The sequence below is a fragment of the Scatophagus argus genome, chromosome 14, assembly GCF_020382885.2.
Source record: "Scatophagus argus isolate fScaArg1 chromosome 14, fScaArg1.pri, whole genome shotgun sequence".
NCBI lineage: Eukaryota > Metazoa > Chordata > Actinopteri > Scatophagidae > Scatophagus > Scatophagus argus.
This window is the reverse complement of record NC_058506.1, coordinates 10225139-10240888: the sequence shown is the minus strand read 5'-3', so window position 1 is coordinate 10240888 and position 15750 is coordinate 10225139. Positions and strand designations below refer to the sequence as shown.

At 40.4% G+C, this 15750-nt stretch overlaps 1 protein-coding gene across 4 annotated transcripts in view; it reads left to right on the top strand.

The window, feature by feature from the left end:
• LOC124070958 (disks large homolog 4) overlaps nt 1-15750 on the top strand; it is a 59780-nt gene that overhangs the window by 14565 nt on the left and 29465 nt on the right. For 2 of the 4 annotated variants that reach the window (XM_046411331.1, XM_046411330.1), the window contains exon 1: nt 6046-6201. The exons of the other annotated variants lie outside the window; for them this stretch is intronic. In XM_046411331.1, coding sequence (XP_046267287.1) covers nt 6100-6201 — 102 coding nt within the window. In that variant the 5' untranslated portion in view covers nt 6046-6099. Of the gene's footprint in view, nt 1-6045; nt 6202-15750 lie in introns of those variants that run through there. 4 annotated transcript variants of the gene reach the window in all.

Below are 15750 nucleotides of genomic sequence, written 5' to 3'. Positions count from 1 at the left end.
GTTTACAATAGACAGATTTTGGTGCAGGCTGGAGATGGAGTCGACAGTCCGTAGCATCCACTTTTCTTTCCCATCATACATGTATGAGTCTCAGATGGAGGACAGCTGGCAGAGGATCATCTCAGTACTGTGGACAGCACACTGCTGCTGTCTTTAGTGTGGGAGGAGGCACCCACTGATACAGGAAGTGAGGTGATGGCTGTATAGAATTAGAGCAGTAGTTGCTGTGAGACATTCTTCGCTTGTCACAGGAAGAAGATCATCTGTTAGGCTTTCATGATTATGGTGTAGATGTTCTCGTCCCATTTGAGGGTGGTGCAGATAATTATCCCCAAGAGCTCAATTTAACCATTCATCAAGTGTCTCTAAGCATGTCTGCAGCTACCAAAAAGCAGAAAAACAAGAGCATTTCTGGACTAATCAATGTCACTTTTTAAGTGTGTTGAAGGTGTATCATGCACACCATACTTTGTGCATAATGTACTGCTCCAAGTCATCGCTGTTGGTGATGACTCCATTCTGGCATGTTATATTTACACAGCTGAATGGCTTCGCAAGAGATAGAAGTATAGGCATATCGAATGCCTGTAGAGCAACTTCTGAGTGCCACTGTTTCACCTGCAGCTGAGGTGAGCTGAAGCTCTGCCACAGGAAACACACGGTGTACAATGTGCAAGCACAAAAAACATGCACGTGCCTTTTCTTACACATAGACAGGTATTTATAAGAGGTACACATGAAATATCAGGTGACAGATGTAACCTCAAAGTAAAACATAGTTTTTTAAGTTGTTTGCCAGTTTCACTGGGTATGTCATCATGTTTGCAGACAGTGCTATGTAACGTCACTCAGTGTTGCATTTGTAAAGTTGATTTTAATTTATTTGAGTGATGAATTTCATCATTTTTAAAATTTACTTTAGAGCTATCGCTTCCCTCTTGACATTCTTTTCATTTTATCCTGAACCGTGAAGTCTCTTTCAATATGAGCTCTACAAACTGATCACTGATGTTTATCAATGATGACTGATATATGACTGTGATGAGGGTTTGGAGGTACTTGTGATCAGTACGTATGGACGCTATAATCTGCTGCTCCGATGCTGTCGGAGAACATGTGGATGGAACACAAACGTTAAACTGAACAGGTCAATATGCAAACAGATGTTTAAGGGAGTTTCTGCATCCAAATCTATAGCTAACTGTAGGATTGGAAATGAAACTTGTGCACAAACGCCCATTTCCACAATGACTGAGGTTTTTAAAACAGAATCAGATATAAGCACAGTTTTATAAATTTACCAAAAAGATGTATAAGCTTCATTTGTCCCAAGTTTTTGATATAACATTATTTTGGAAGAATGAAACCTTGTGCAACTTATGGGGAATGAGGAAGAGGTTTTTATCTTTCCCTGACATTTCAACAAGAGTGAATTACTTTGTTGTTAACAGTCCTCTGCTTTTACAAAAAAATCAAATAAAAATAAAAAAATTCAGCCAATTATGTCCTGTTTGACACAAAAATATTTTGTAGTACAAACAGGTGAAATGAGATTCAAGCCAGGAGAAAATCTGATATAGCAGGTTCTGTGTAGGTGTGAATACTATAACTCTCACCTTGGGTGTTTTCCTCGTCAGTAGAGCTGAGGCAGTCTCAGAGCCTCAGGAAATTCCCAGTTGTGTTTGCACTTTAGATAGACTATTTCAGTGTCAAAGCTGCGGAGTGCTGGAGGTTAGAGAAGGCTGAAAACTGGAGGCTTGTTGTGTAAGAGTAATCCACATTTGGTCTACACACTGTTTGGAGGAATTTAGATACCCCACTTTCTTCATGTGACAGTAGTTACAAATGCCAACGCACACAATTACTGTCAAATGTTACTGTCTGCAGTTTTACATCCCAACACAGTTTGGCCTTAACTGAATGTAGCTAAAGGAAACAAGGCCTTTTGAGGGAAGTTTGAATGTGCGGCTCTCAAAACAGATTATAGGTTGGAAACACTTGATTTCTACATCATAGTCATATTTGTACATCAGTTGTTCGGAAAGAGAGGCTAGAAAGTAAATGGTACTCACCTCAGATGCCTAAATCTTTTCTGCTTTATCATCACTGTCAGGATGGGGTTGAATCTCTCCAAACACATTTCCTGCCGTGCAACATGCTAGTCCTCATTGATGATGCATTTACTTCTGCTCCATAAAGACATGGTATCGTTTGGAGGTCATATTGTTGTTCCTATTTAGCAGAGTTGCCAATTCTCCAATGAAGACGGACAAAACTATCTTGTAATTCACATAGTAACAAAAATATGTACAGTCCAGCCTAACATGGACACAAAGAACCAATATGAACGTGAATGATTTGAAAAAGCTTTTCCAACTAACAACAACTAAAGTAACGTTAAATCATTCATGTTAAAGCTGTGTAATTCACTACTTCATAGTGGAGCAGGAGCTATGGATCCAACAGACATCTAAAAAAATAAAAATCTAAAAATCACTGGCACACAGTACGTTCAAACTGCATGCAGAAACTCACAACAAGCATCAATGAATTTCTCTGACTCTTTTTCACTGTTTTATCTCCAATGTGAAGGTAAGCCATTAAAGGTGGTGTGGGTCTTTCTCAACCACAAGATGAGCAAATGTTAATTATGGAACATCTGGCTCAACTCACAGTGTATTAAACTTAGCACAATTTCTGTGTCTCTGTGAGCAGCCAGTGGTGAACAATACCGGTTGCTCTTAGGAGTCACAGAGCTTCTTTATGTTCTCTGTGTTGCTAAGAGAACACTGGCATGTGCCACATGTTGGCACCTGCTTTTGTGTGCACAATCAGTCGTGACAGATGCAGTCGTCTCATAGATACGGTGACCAGAACGCTGCTGCCAGGTGGACTGTTTGTTAGGGATCTGCCACCCCCCTGCAGATGTTGTCATGGAAACACTCTGGTTCTTTCTCTCTCTCTTTCTCTTTCTCACACACACACACACACACACACACATACGCACAATGCAGCATGGGGATGTTAATGCTATACTCAACACAGTTCAGCTTTCCATGTGACTCCCACTCTTACATAATGCTGTAGTGGAAAGGGGGGATGCCACTTGCAGTATAGGATCACCATAGAAGTTATACTGTATCTCTGATAATTATAGACGGTGTTACATGGTCTCATATACATCATTATGTATTTACTTGTCTAAAAATGCTGCTTGACTCTAAAGAAATCTGCTTAAATGCCTTAAGAAATCTAGAAAAGCATCTACAGCACAGTCTACATACACTAAAAGCCTTTGAGTGACACGGCTGTGGAAGGCATGCACTGTACACAGTCATGCCCCGGCTGACATGGCTTCCCTCCTGCTGTTCTTGTACATGTCAGAGCTCGGCGGACTGAGAAATGAAAAGGTTTCTGTGCTGTTTCTCTGTCAGCAGTTATTTTAAGTCAGAGCAGGGCCACGGCTTAGAAATTCATGTCAGCCAATAAATTTGATACATGTAGTAATTACTGTAGCAAAAAAGAGAAGGAAAAGTTATCATTCTTCATGAAATACCTTATCTTTAAAATAGCAACAAAATGTTGACTTACTAAATCAAATTCACAAACCCTTCATTTCTTTATTACTGATTTTATTTCTTGAAGAAAAAAGGTAGGCAAACTGTTTTAACATTTTAACACCTAAGGAACAAGAGGTCAGTCAATTACTGGTGTTTTCCCGAGGCTGGCAGCTTTGGCCTGGCGGTGGACGGGCCACGGGAGGTGGAATGACAACAAAATTATTTTACCTTTTTTTGTTATTTTTTTTTGCCAGACAGGCCTGTACAGTTATGGGGAAACACTCGAGTAGAGTTATATGTAAGGGGACCTCATGGAGAAAGTGTGTGGATGTAACTTGAAGAGGAGTTGAGAAAAATGTGAAGCGCCCTTGTACGATTCTGAGGAGGCGGCCTATTGCAAGTCTGTTACTCATCATTGCAATCTTTTTCAGCATGGAGTCAATGCCAGAGTCGCTTATTAAAATACATCACTGCTGCATTCAAGGGCAGAGTTTTCTTTTTTAGAAATTAATATCCATGGCATCTGTGGTGGGTTTGAAAGGTCTCCTCAGTGTTGTTATGTGATCAGAGACAAGAGTCAAAGTAAAAAATTACAGCAACGTCATACACCAGAGTACTAAAAGAAGAATGTGAGCCAGGATATGCCCACACACACACACACACACACAATATTATGTGACTGAGGGCTGTCTAGCTGTGTGGATTATTGTTCTGGAAATCACATACAGGGTGTTTTCTTACACATCTACATACTGATTGTATTGATCTGCTAATTTATATGCTGCTTTCTCTGGTCTTTGAGTTAAATGAAAAGACAATTTATCCCAAGAAATAGGTACTATCCCTTCTGTAGGCCTGTGATAATCCATGCTGATGTCTTTAGCACACTGCAAATGTCCCAGGATATGCCCTGCTCTCCGGGAGGGTGATAAAGGTTTTTAAGAAGAAGAAGCAGAAGAAAAAAAAAACTATTAGCAGCACACTGGTGTATTTGGAACAGCCTGCGTGTTCGATTTGACGCTGACGTCACCCGGGAGCGTTGAGCCCCACGCCGCAGTCGGTCCTGAGATGAATGCACAATATTTAAATGTAGCCTACCTGGTTCTCTCACTCCACCCTGTGGGCTCACCATGTCAGCACAATCACACACAGCAATGGAGAGAAACAGATAATAATAATAAAAAAAAGTAAATATGACATTCATATTGTAAAACACGATCTGTTCAGACATAATGAAAATATGGTATGTAACAAAGAAGGAAGCTATTTGTTAATTATGTTGTTGCTAAGTTCCTGCCATTCAAAATATTATTGAATAACTCTTTATTTCTTTTTTAAACCACTGCATTATTAATATGTGAGGTTTTGGTTTAGCGTTTGTGGTGTAACTAATAATATTATTGTATCAATTATTTGTTGTTTTTTCAGAAATCAGTAAAACCTAAAAACATATTACACACACAAAAAACTTAGCAATTCAGTTTTAACTGAGTATATTCACAGAAATGTATCAAGCTGTATTCATTTAACTTTTGAACACTGTCCTAATTTATACTTTTAATAGGTTCAGGTTCTTTGTGTTATGTCCTGCATTTACCTTATTATAGTCTGTATGTATCAGCATCCATGTCAGGATCAATGAATGATACAGGGAGATTAATGAACAATAATCATGAATGGTAACACAACAACAGTATAGTATATAAAATTCAGTGCGATGTTACTTCACTTTACTTCATTTCATTGTTTGTGAGTGTGTGTATTCATTTACATGCAGATCATGTGTCAGCATGGCCATTTTTTTTGTTGTGAGTGGTATTTGTGAGAAATGAGGGCAAAAGGTTCAAGTACTGTCCACACACACACACACACACACACACACGCACACACTTTCAGCACCGTGGACAGCTCCTCAGACACTTCTTTTAAATGTCCAACAGGGGGCATAGCAATCATACAGGAATATATGGTGAAGCCAGGCTGTTTGTAGTGCAGAGAGCTTCCGTCGCCGTGTGTGTGTGTGTGTGTGTGTGTGTGTGTTTTAACTTGAATATTACTACCAATATTATTTTCACGCTGAAGCTGGGCAAATGGATCTCTCCACTGAGTCCCTTCACTGCTGTCCCCCTGGTGATTCCAGCTGCGCGTTGCGTACAAACTTTACGGTCAAACAAATTAAGCAGAGAGAGAGAGAGAGAGAGAGAGAGAGAGACTAGTGCAAATCATGAATGGTGCCGCCAGTGTTAAACCTTTGAACATCATGGCATTGTATAACGATAAGCTTTAAACGTGACAAACATGTATGGTCTGAGGTTACATGAAAACACGTCTGTTGCACCCGAGCATCTCTACGGTCACGTTTCCACCCGGCAGCCCGCCTGTTAACCGGCATCGCAGACCCGACCCCGGCATCACCACCACCACCACCACCACCACCACCACGCTCCCTCCCCACCTCTCAGTGGCTCCGAGTGAGTGGCGGCGGACCGACGAGCTCTGGTCTGTGCTGTCTGTGTGGCTGGTGTGAGGCTCTGGACTGATGTCTCTGCCTGTCAGGAATTTAAAGTGTCTCTCGCCGGTCATGTGCCAGTGTAAGGTCATCTGCAGCAACCGGACCCTCTCTCTCATGTTCGGGTGTAAGGTAAGCCTGGGGGTGCAACACAGCCGATGTTTGCAGCATCGTTCGCTGTTATCGAAATGCACAACGTGGACCGTTTAGCGTGTGCAAATATGTGACAAATTGGGAGCTCAGTGAGAAATCGCGCTTTTTATGCATGTTTTGTGCAGCTTGGCTCATTTGAACCGCGCGTTTCTCGTTCCACAGCCACTAGCCTATAGTAAATATTACACTAATCACACTCACCTACGGCTTCCTCTCTGGTCCATATGCTTTCAGGTACCGGAGCATTCACAGGGTACTACTTCTACATCAACGCGTTTTTTTTCCCCTTTTCTCATGCTCATAGATGGCCGATTTCCATTTACACGGGACAGGCGGCAGCATCCTTGGCAGGCGTGATTGTGTTTGGTGACAGTCTCTTCTTTACCACAAATGTTTACAGGGATTTAATGAATGAGATATCGATCGCCAGCAGATGCCTCCTCCTCATCTGTAAGGGCAGGTCACCGTTAGGGCCGACCGTATGCTTCGTCCATGTTGAGTGGTTCATATTTGGCTTGGTATTCCAGCAAAGCAAACTGCATGGCATGCTTGTGACCTTGGAGAATGCACTTTATTGCTCAGGGCCACTTATATATCATTCCTCATCAGAGAAACTGTACACTGCCAGAGAGGTTTGGTCCCGGCTTGAAATCAGATAACACGAACAGGGCTCCTCCTGCGTTCTATAGCCTGCTGATGAATCAGAAGCCAGCTGCTTATTATATATAAAAATAAAACAGGCTATTATGTTCAGCTGTGTGCTCAGCAGTATGGTTTTGGTCTTAATGTTGAGTGGGAGATGCTGCCTTTTTCTGTCCAAAGAGAGATGGTACTCATTCAATCATTCAGTCTTGTCCATCTCATCCCCTGATACCCTTCCCACCCCCTTCCTGCTTCAGGTGGCAGCCAGCTCAGTGTTTCCCTCCACATGGCACACTGGTCTGTTAGCTTTTCCAAGCCAAATCCGACTACTCCGGTTGGTCCACTCCAGCCAGGAGCGGACCAAAGTGATGTGTACATGTGTACAGAGCTCCTCATAATTTGTCTGTTTGTTCAGCTCCTACGTTTTGCTTTCCATCCTGCCTTACTACTAGAATCTGATTCACTTCCTGCATTTTGATTAGTTACATATCATTAGATATGAAATAGGTGGCTATTTCTGCTGTGTTTCGTTAATCATGCTTATTTTTACATTCTGTCTGGTAATGAACAATTTCTATGTTTACAAGACGCCGCTGGTTGAATTAAAGTGAGTGTTTGCTTTGTGGGTTTCTGAAGGGGAGGTCCTGCTGTGCTCAGGGTTGAGTATTACCAGTACAGATAATCCCATGTGTCCCTGCGACTCACTCCCTCCTGGCTCATATCCTCCTCTGCTTCTCCATCTGAGACACCACGCCTTCCTTGTGGAAAACATATGAAAATTCTCCTCCCACAGACTCAAGTTGCCTCGACAGCCATCATGACCAACCAGTGATATGCATCTCCACAGCAAACATCTATTCTGTGGTGGGAGCAGATCTCGAAATGGGATTAACTACTCTATTAAAAAGTGTTTTGCTTGGTTTGGTTTTTAAAGATCTGGCTTAAAATAATCATCTCAGTAACATATTACGAACAGATATTTCATCACTTTTGACAGCAAAAACAAATGCAAAGATTGTTCTTTCATTAGCATGTTAACATGGAGAATTTATATAGTGTCATAGTGTATTCCTTCAGCATGCCTAAATACCTGCTCTGCACACAGACCGTACATATTTCCTGCAGGCTGGGTCGCCCACAAACAGCTTGTGTCCAGTCTGTTGCAGTCTCTTGGTGGGTTGTTATCCATGGCATTTTGTAGGGCTGGACCTTTTGGGATGTACAGTGATATGCTTTTACTGTTCCCATATATCCTGTCCAGATTTCTTTATATTTTTCCAGCTTTACCTCTTGTTTTTATTTTCTACACATTCCCGGAATCCCATATGTTTGCTCTGCATCTATTTAACAATAGCTACCACATGACTGGTCACTCCCCAAGGTGATCTCCCAAGGTTATTTGTTTGCATAACCTTTGTTCTGAAACAAAGCCCAGCACAGAGTCTGTCTGTCATCTTTAATTCAGGAACTTAATTAAAGGAGTATTTATGTTGTTGGAAGCATTCACCAGTGCTTTAATGTGCTCTTTTATGCTTAATGCTCATTGATGGCCTCACAACATTTAATCAAGACCGACTGCCTTGTTGAAGTTTGTCCTGAAGCTGCGATTCAACGCAATGTTTATACTAGAGCCCATACAACATAAACTAGCGGAAAGGATAGAGATTAAATGGAAAGGGGAGTATTAATGTAATGAATGATTTACGACTCAGGGATCAGTGTGCCTTCATCTCAATATCAAGATCGATGCTCGTCTCACCCTGGGAATCAATGCCCAGACGTCCTTACTGGAAAATGGACAGGAAAACGACCTGCTGTCACTCATTACCAGCCAACCAATCAAATGATTAAGAGTAATGATGTAGAAACTATCAGCAGGTGATATCAAAGCTGCGGCGGTTTGCTTTGCTGCACTGCACGACGGCACCGTCTGTGTCCCAGTGTGTGAGGCACTGGTTTTTCATTCCACATCTTCACTGTAGAACTGTTTCTTAGCCTTGCAAACACACATTTCCTCCTATGGATTTGACCTATTTTATCCTTCTGTTTGTGTCATGTTTCTTTTCAAAGAACAGCGAGCCTCAGCTCTGACAGTACGTTCGGAGTGTCGCAGCAATAACAATGTACGGCAGCAGATATTTAACAATGCTACGTTCAGGTCTAGGACTGAAACATTTACAGTCGCATCTACCTTACTAACCTGCTCTTCCCAGCTTATCTGCTGGCAAACACTGCAGCTTGTTGTGTGAGCAATTGATGTGTAGGTTGTAGGAGTAAGTAGCAGGATGAAAACTAGCACTGTTGAGAAACGGCTCTTACCGTAGTTATCAACTGTATAAAAGCCAAGCGAAACTGAATCAAAGTAGGAATCAAGCAGATGTTACTCATGAAAGTAAACACCGTCAGACTGTTGGGATGACTGAGGAGAGCGTATGGCCTTTCTGTAACAGACACAATGGCTTATACGAAAGAACTCAAATATTCAAACTTGCCAGCATAATCCTTTACAAATGTCAGAACCACCAGGAGAACTGAATCGGCATTTTATTGCAAGACGGGTTGCCTAGTTACATGGAGTGCCACATCAGAGCTGCAGACATGGTGGTGGGTTGCTTGATTTATCAATGTAGAGGCAATTTTTACACATAGTTAACATCAAAGATACTTTTAATTCATCTTGATTGCCAGGGAACAGACAAGAATATATTGACACCTCGCTCTGGTATGCAGTTTCAACCTTTGAAACCAAAGTCAACCTCAGCTGCATTTACAGAATCAGCAAGCAACGCATCCTCCATGATGTAAAACATAAATAAACCCCAAAGGTGTGTTCAGACTCAGAATTGTGGCTCACACGTGGCTGATGCATATGTTAGCTAGCTTGAGCTAAAGGATAAGCTTTGTTTTTTTTATAAATCTTCAGACAGCACATTCTCCGTAAATATAAAATAACCAAAAACATGGCCAGTATACATATTGGAAATAATGAATTTTCCTTTCTCTTATGTTTTGATATGGGGTGTATTGTCTGTGTTAAGACAATGCTAGGGATAAACTTCAGGTTTCTCTTTTCATTGCAAGAATAGCCAAGAAGCAACAAAAGTATGTTCATGGTGCCGTTCGCTGACAGGAGTAAAGAGAACACTTCGTGCTCCATGCCAAAGAGCTGTTTTAGATTGGTTGTTGCAGTGATGATCATAGGATAAAAAAAGAAAAAAACCTACTGCTGCTTTTAGTGCAAATTCGTTTCTAGTGGAACCATTAACCAGTCTTACAGGGCTGTAGCCTCCATTTGTGTGTTTGTGTGTGTGTGAGTGAATAAAACAGAGAGGCTGGGGGAGGGTTGGTTAACACTACAAGTGCAACATACATAAAAATGTATGTACTCAGCATAAAATGGTGTGTGCATGCATCTGTGGGCAGATGGGGGAGGGGATGTCATGATCAAGAAAACTGAGCCTTGTGTGAGTGTGAGACCTGTGAGGAGAACTGGGGAAGAAGGTTGTACCTGACCTGTAAGCTCTGAAATAATACAGAACGTGAATAATTTTTTTCTTTTCGCTTAATTAATAGCTGCACGTTAGACTACATAATTACTATTGGTTGCGATGGCAGTTTACAGTACCATGAAAAGCAAAACTTTTGCTCTTTTGCAACAAACAAAACTCATTTTTATTGAATATTTGCTGATTTGGGTCAGATTTACAGGTTTTGCTGGATGTGTACATTATGTTGTAAGGTTAGAGGTGTAGCATGCACCATAGTTACATTTAGTTTAATGTTAAAACAGAGTTGGTTAAGTCCACATGGTCTGCAATTCTTTTTACAAATCATATAAATGTCACTCCTTTCTTATCTTACAAATAAGCATGATGTTCCTGAGATAACAGACTACCCTCAGCAGAAGCACTGCAGCCAAGCACCCACTATGGCACCATTTACTGTATCTATGACTCTAATCTGATTATTAAATTTGAGGATGATGCATCTGTGTGGGTCTTAACGATGATGAATCATCCCACTGAAATGAGGTTCAGAATCTCATTAATTTGGGTTAGATGAACATAAATTAACAAGCGAATATTTAAGACCAGCATGTAAGGAGGATTACATATGTTGAGTTTCTAAAACAGTGCTGAGGATGTAACCAGGGAGTTTATTTATTTTTTATGACATTTCCTGTTTCACTGCAGTAATATCAGACCTCTGGTGGTGAAGAAAGCCAAACAGCACTTTAGGGATTTTATTTTTATTTTTAGAGAGCATCTTAAGTTGGTTGGGACAGTAACAAGCTTCAAAACATGCACTGCTGAAAGTATTTTTACATGTTTGATCAAACTTTTAGTTGAACAATCTAAACAGTACTTGTGGACAGAAAGTGCACCTGGATTAACTCCCTGTGGGAGATGCACACATTGATGCACTCGAGGTGATGTTCAATATGAAACACCTTCAGTCTGTAGCCCAGGAGTCCCACTGCATTCACTAACCACCTGCAAAGTTATTGTACACCCCTTTAACACGACACAATCTGCTAAATTAATAATTAGAAATCATAAATGACTGAAAACATTTCCACTCTTCTCTCTTAGTCTTAGTGTCATGTACTTCACAAATTTGCAGTGTTAGAAACCCATCTCCCTGTGCCTGATGTGTTGTTCAGGTACACTAGAAGCTTTGTTCTTCCTGTTAATTTTCAGTGTCATAAAGAGTGACTACACCCTACGGCAGACTTAAATTTGGACTAATTGTGTGAATCAAGAGGGGAATAAGAAGCTCTTCTTTGTTGCAGCCCCAATTTGTGATCAGGGCTGGATGAATTTTCACACATTAAAATCCTACTTGGTGCCGCTTTAAGCACTCTGCCCCATGGTAAATGAAGTCTGTTGTTGTTGTTGTTGTTGTTGCAGCATGCATAGCTGCAGGACACTAACACTTGTCAAAGTGTTGTACAGAAACACCTTGGAGAATAGTCTGAAGTTAGTATTGGCAGAAGATGAGTGAATTTAGTGTCTTTGGAGGCTTGCATATACTTGAAAAAAAAACAGTTGTACTGGTAGGTGTGGGCTGGCAACAGCAGTTGCGATAATGCAAATGAGATGAAAGCTCTGTTTGGGGTTTGGCACTTGAGAAGGCACTGGAGAGTGAAAATCAACTGAGAAGGCAACAATGACTGTATTTTGATGGGCTGCAGTGAGAAAGAGAAAGTTCAGAGGACCATCAGAGACAAACAGTGCTCTCTTGTCAGTGCTCCGTCCAAATGACGATGAGTGACAATGTTGTGGAGCTAACGCATCATTTTTCTTCTGTGTTGGCAGTCTGATTTTATAAGTACGTACTGTAAAGTATTCTAACGTATTTAACTTTAGTGTGAATGTTTTATACGTGTCAGCCTATAGGTGTATAGATGTAGCAAAATAATGACTGACAAGATTATTATTAAAGGTACACTATGTGGGATTTTCCTAAAAAATTATGCACACACTCAATCATCACTTATGACCCAGTAGAAGTGTGTACTGGGGTCATATCTGCAGAGACCCTACCCTCTGCCAGTATTTTCTTATTATTTTGCTGTGTTTGGGATGTTTCTGGGTCCTACAAAGCAAAATACAATATATAAACAAAAGTATTGGGACAAATGACCATTACACCAACAGGGACTTTAATGACATCACATTCTAAATGCACAGACAGCTTTGCAGCTACAACAGCTTCCACTCTTCTGGAAAGGCTTTCCACAAGGTTTTTGAGTGTTTCTATGGGAGTTTTTGCCCATTCATGCAGTAGCATTGAGTAGCATGCAGTAACAGACTCTCAGTCTCCAGCTCTTCCAGTTCATCCCAAAGGTGTTCAGTTGAGTTGAGGTCAGGGTTCTGTGTGGACCAGTCACGTTCTTCCACACCAAACTCATCCAACCATGTCTTTACTGACTTTGTGTATTGTGGTACAGTCATGCTGGAATAGAAAAGGACCTTCTCCAAACTGTTGCCACAAAGTTGGAAGCATAACATTGTCCAAAATGTCTTGCTATGCTGAAGCATTGAGATTTTCCCTTACTGGAAGCAAGGGGCCGAGCCCAACCCCTGAATGACAGCCCCACACCAATAGTTTAAATAAAGCAAATACCTATCTTTCTCAAGAATCATTAACTGACGTGTTTACAAACAGCAAATGGCAAACCCTGCATAGTATGCCTTTAAGGGGGGAGTATGAAGTACAAACTGCACAAGGCAAATTCATTCATTGTATATAACTGACCACATAGTTGCGGAGAGACGAAACATAGCAGAATATAAGAGGTGGAACACAGGTCAGTCAATGTATTTAACTCTCGTAGAAGATAGTGTAGTTGTGGGAAAACTGTAATTATGTATTTTTTAGACAGTTAATTACTGTTTGAGTATTCTGGATCATTATTCAAATAAGCTGTTTGGTTTCAGACAATGTATCATTAGCAGCTGCCTGAGCTGGGGAAATGCTGATACTCAAAATTTAAACATCTCTTTCTGAAATTAATTCAAGCACATCTCCCTGTGCAGATTCGCCTCACTGAGATGTATTGTGCGGCACACAACTAAATTCCAGCATATGGTTAATTCTGACAGCGCTGTGAGGTGTCACACAGACTTAGCACCCAGCATAAAATCCCTCTGAGTTCTTAAGAGCAGAAACTGTTAAAATTAATCCAAATACAGAAAAAATGGGTTAATCGTCATTAAAGAAAATGCAAATAGGTGAACTTGCAAAAGCTTAAATTCTGTGAAGATGCATTTAAATGACACATGACGAGCTTGGTTTCATGGGTCCTGTAACACCTTACACATCAAATGCATTTGAAGTCCACATTTCTTGGAAATTATATGGCTCAGAGGGAAGGTTAGCTTTCATCCCATTACCTAATGCACAGTAATTTAAAAGCTGGGTCTTTGAATTACAAACTCAGATGACGGTAGATAGCATTTGACATTTGCTCGACATTAAGTTAACTCATTTAACCATTAAAGGAACCGCTTATTCAGCCACTCAGTGTGCAGTTCTTATTACAGTACAGGAGGGCCAACAAACTGCAAACTGTGAAGACTCTCCTTGGCTTGACCTTAACAACAGGGCAAGTCCTTAAAGATGTACTGAATTCTTTCCATGGTGATATATTGATACAATAAAGCCTGGGAAAGTGGTCTTTTAGTTGGCAGTTTGTCTGGATGGAAGCTGACTTTAATTGTTGGAAGCTGTTGTGAAGGTCTAGCATGTGAAAAAAGCATCCCTGGAAAAAAAAAATGTATTGACATGGTTTCCAGTTATGTTTATTAAAACAGTTAATATCTTTTTGTTGTTGTTGTTTTGCATGTATTAATCCAGCTCTGAGTTAAACCTATAGTGGACATGGGAATGAAAAACAACAATTTAACAGTTACTAAAGCACAGACACTAGTCACAGATCATTCAACTGTATGCAAATCATCAGTACATTTATGTCCTTTACTGCAATAACATAACATTTTCAGGGTTTCATAGGACCTAAATGAGCTTAACGTATGTGATAAAGGTTCAAGCACATCTTAAATTCATACAAACTGAAAAACAAAAATTTCAGGAGCGAGAACATTCAATAATCCAAGGATGTGCAAGTGTCCTTAGTTGGATCCCTGGATTACATTAAAGCATATCTGCAAGTCCATTTACCATCTCAAGAGTTAAACAGTTGCAGTTAAAGACAGAACCGTGCTGGAGGAAAACACACCATCATATAGCTCTTACAGACAAAGTGTAAATGAGCGGTTCCACACTTCCTATTGCCAGTCCCTGTGTCTTCCGTAATTTTTAGACATTTGTCTAAGACTAAAAATAAATCTGCACTTTTAAGTAGGGGCGTTGACAATAATGATAAAATGAAATACTGTTCATTACTGATCTTGTTAAAAATACACATATGTTAATACTGTGTAAACAGTCCTTTGTCTGATTGATATCTGGAACACCAGGTCAATGCAATAATGAGTAATTATCCAGCTGGAAAACTGCAATGAAATTTTTCATCATTTTTTTGACATTTTAATCTATTAATTGTGCAAACGATCGACAGATTAATCAATTATGGAAATAATTGGTAGTTACATCCATAAACCAGGAGTTAAGTGTCCCTTTATTGACTGGACAGAATTAGCCACTTGGTGATGTTAACATTTGAAGAATACTCATTTAACTTCACATGAATCCGTAGTATTTACATTTGTTAGGATCCGTCTCCTCATACCAAACGTGTTCCAAAAGCAGCTTTTTAGTCAAGCCGCCACCTCCTACTAAATGAGACTCGGACTCTTAGAAATTGTTTGTGTTATGAGTTATGTTACTTTGCTATTGTACTACACTGGCCAACACATCACTGGTCAGAGGAACTACACCGAAGCCCCTCTCGTAGAAGGACACTTTGTAACACATCTTGTGCCTTAACTGTCACATCCCCCACCAATGGGACAGAAGGCAAGATGGCTGCATGAGTGCTGGCCATGCAGGAAAAAGGCGAGGAGGTGGGCGGCAGTGGAGACCAAAGTACTGAGAGCTACTTTGAACTGCGATTCATGTAATTTACAAATCTTTATGAGATTTATGTTAATATCTTATGTAAATCTTAGCCTGTAGAGCTTATGGAGAGCACTGCATTAATTAACCAGCTCTTGTTCAGTTCTGTATTACACTGTATATAGACAGTAAGTGGTATACAGTTATGTAATATTTAATCTATGTTTACATGTTGCAGTGCCTGCCTCTACAGCACTTAATAAAGAAAAATCAATTGCATCCTGCTTATCAACCTGTAATTATGGAACAGTGCTATCAACCACTGTTCATTTTCTCTCAGGTCCACTCCCATGCTGCTGTTTT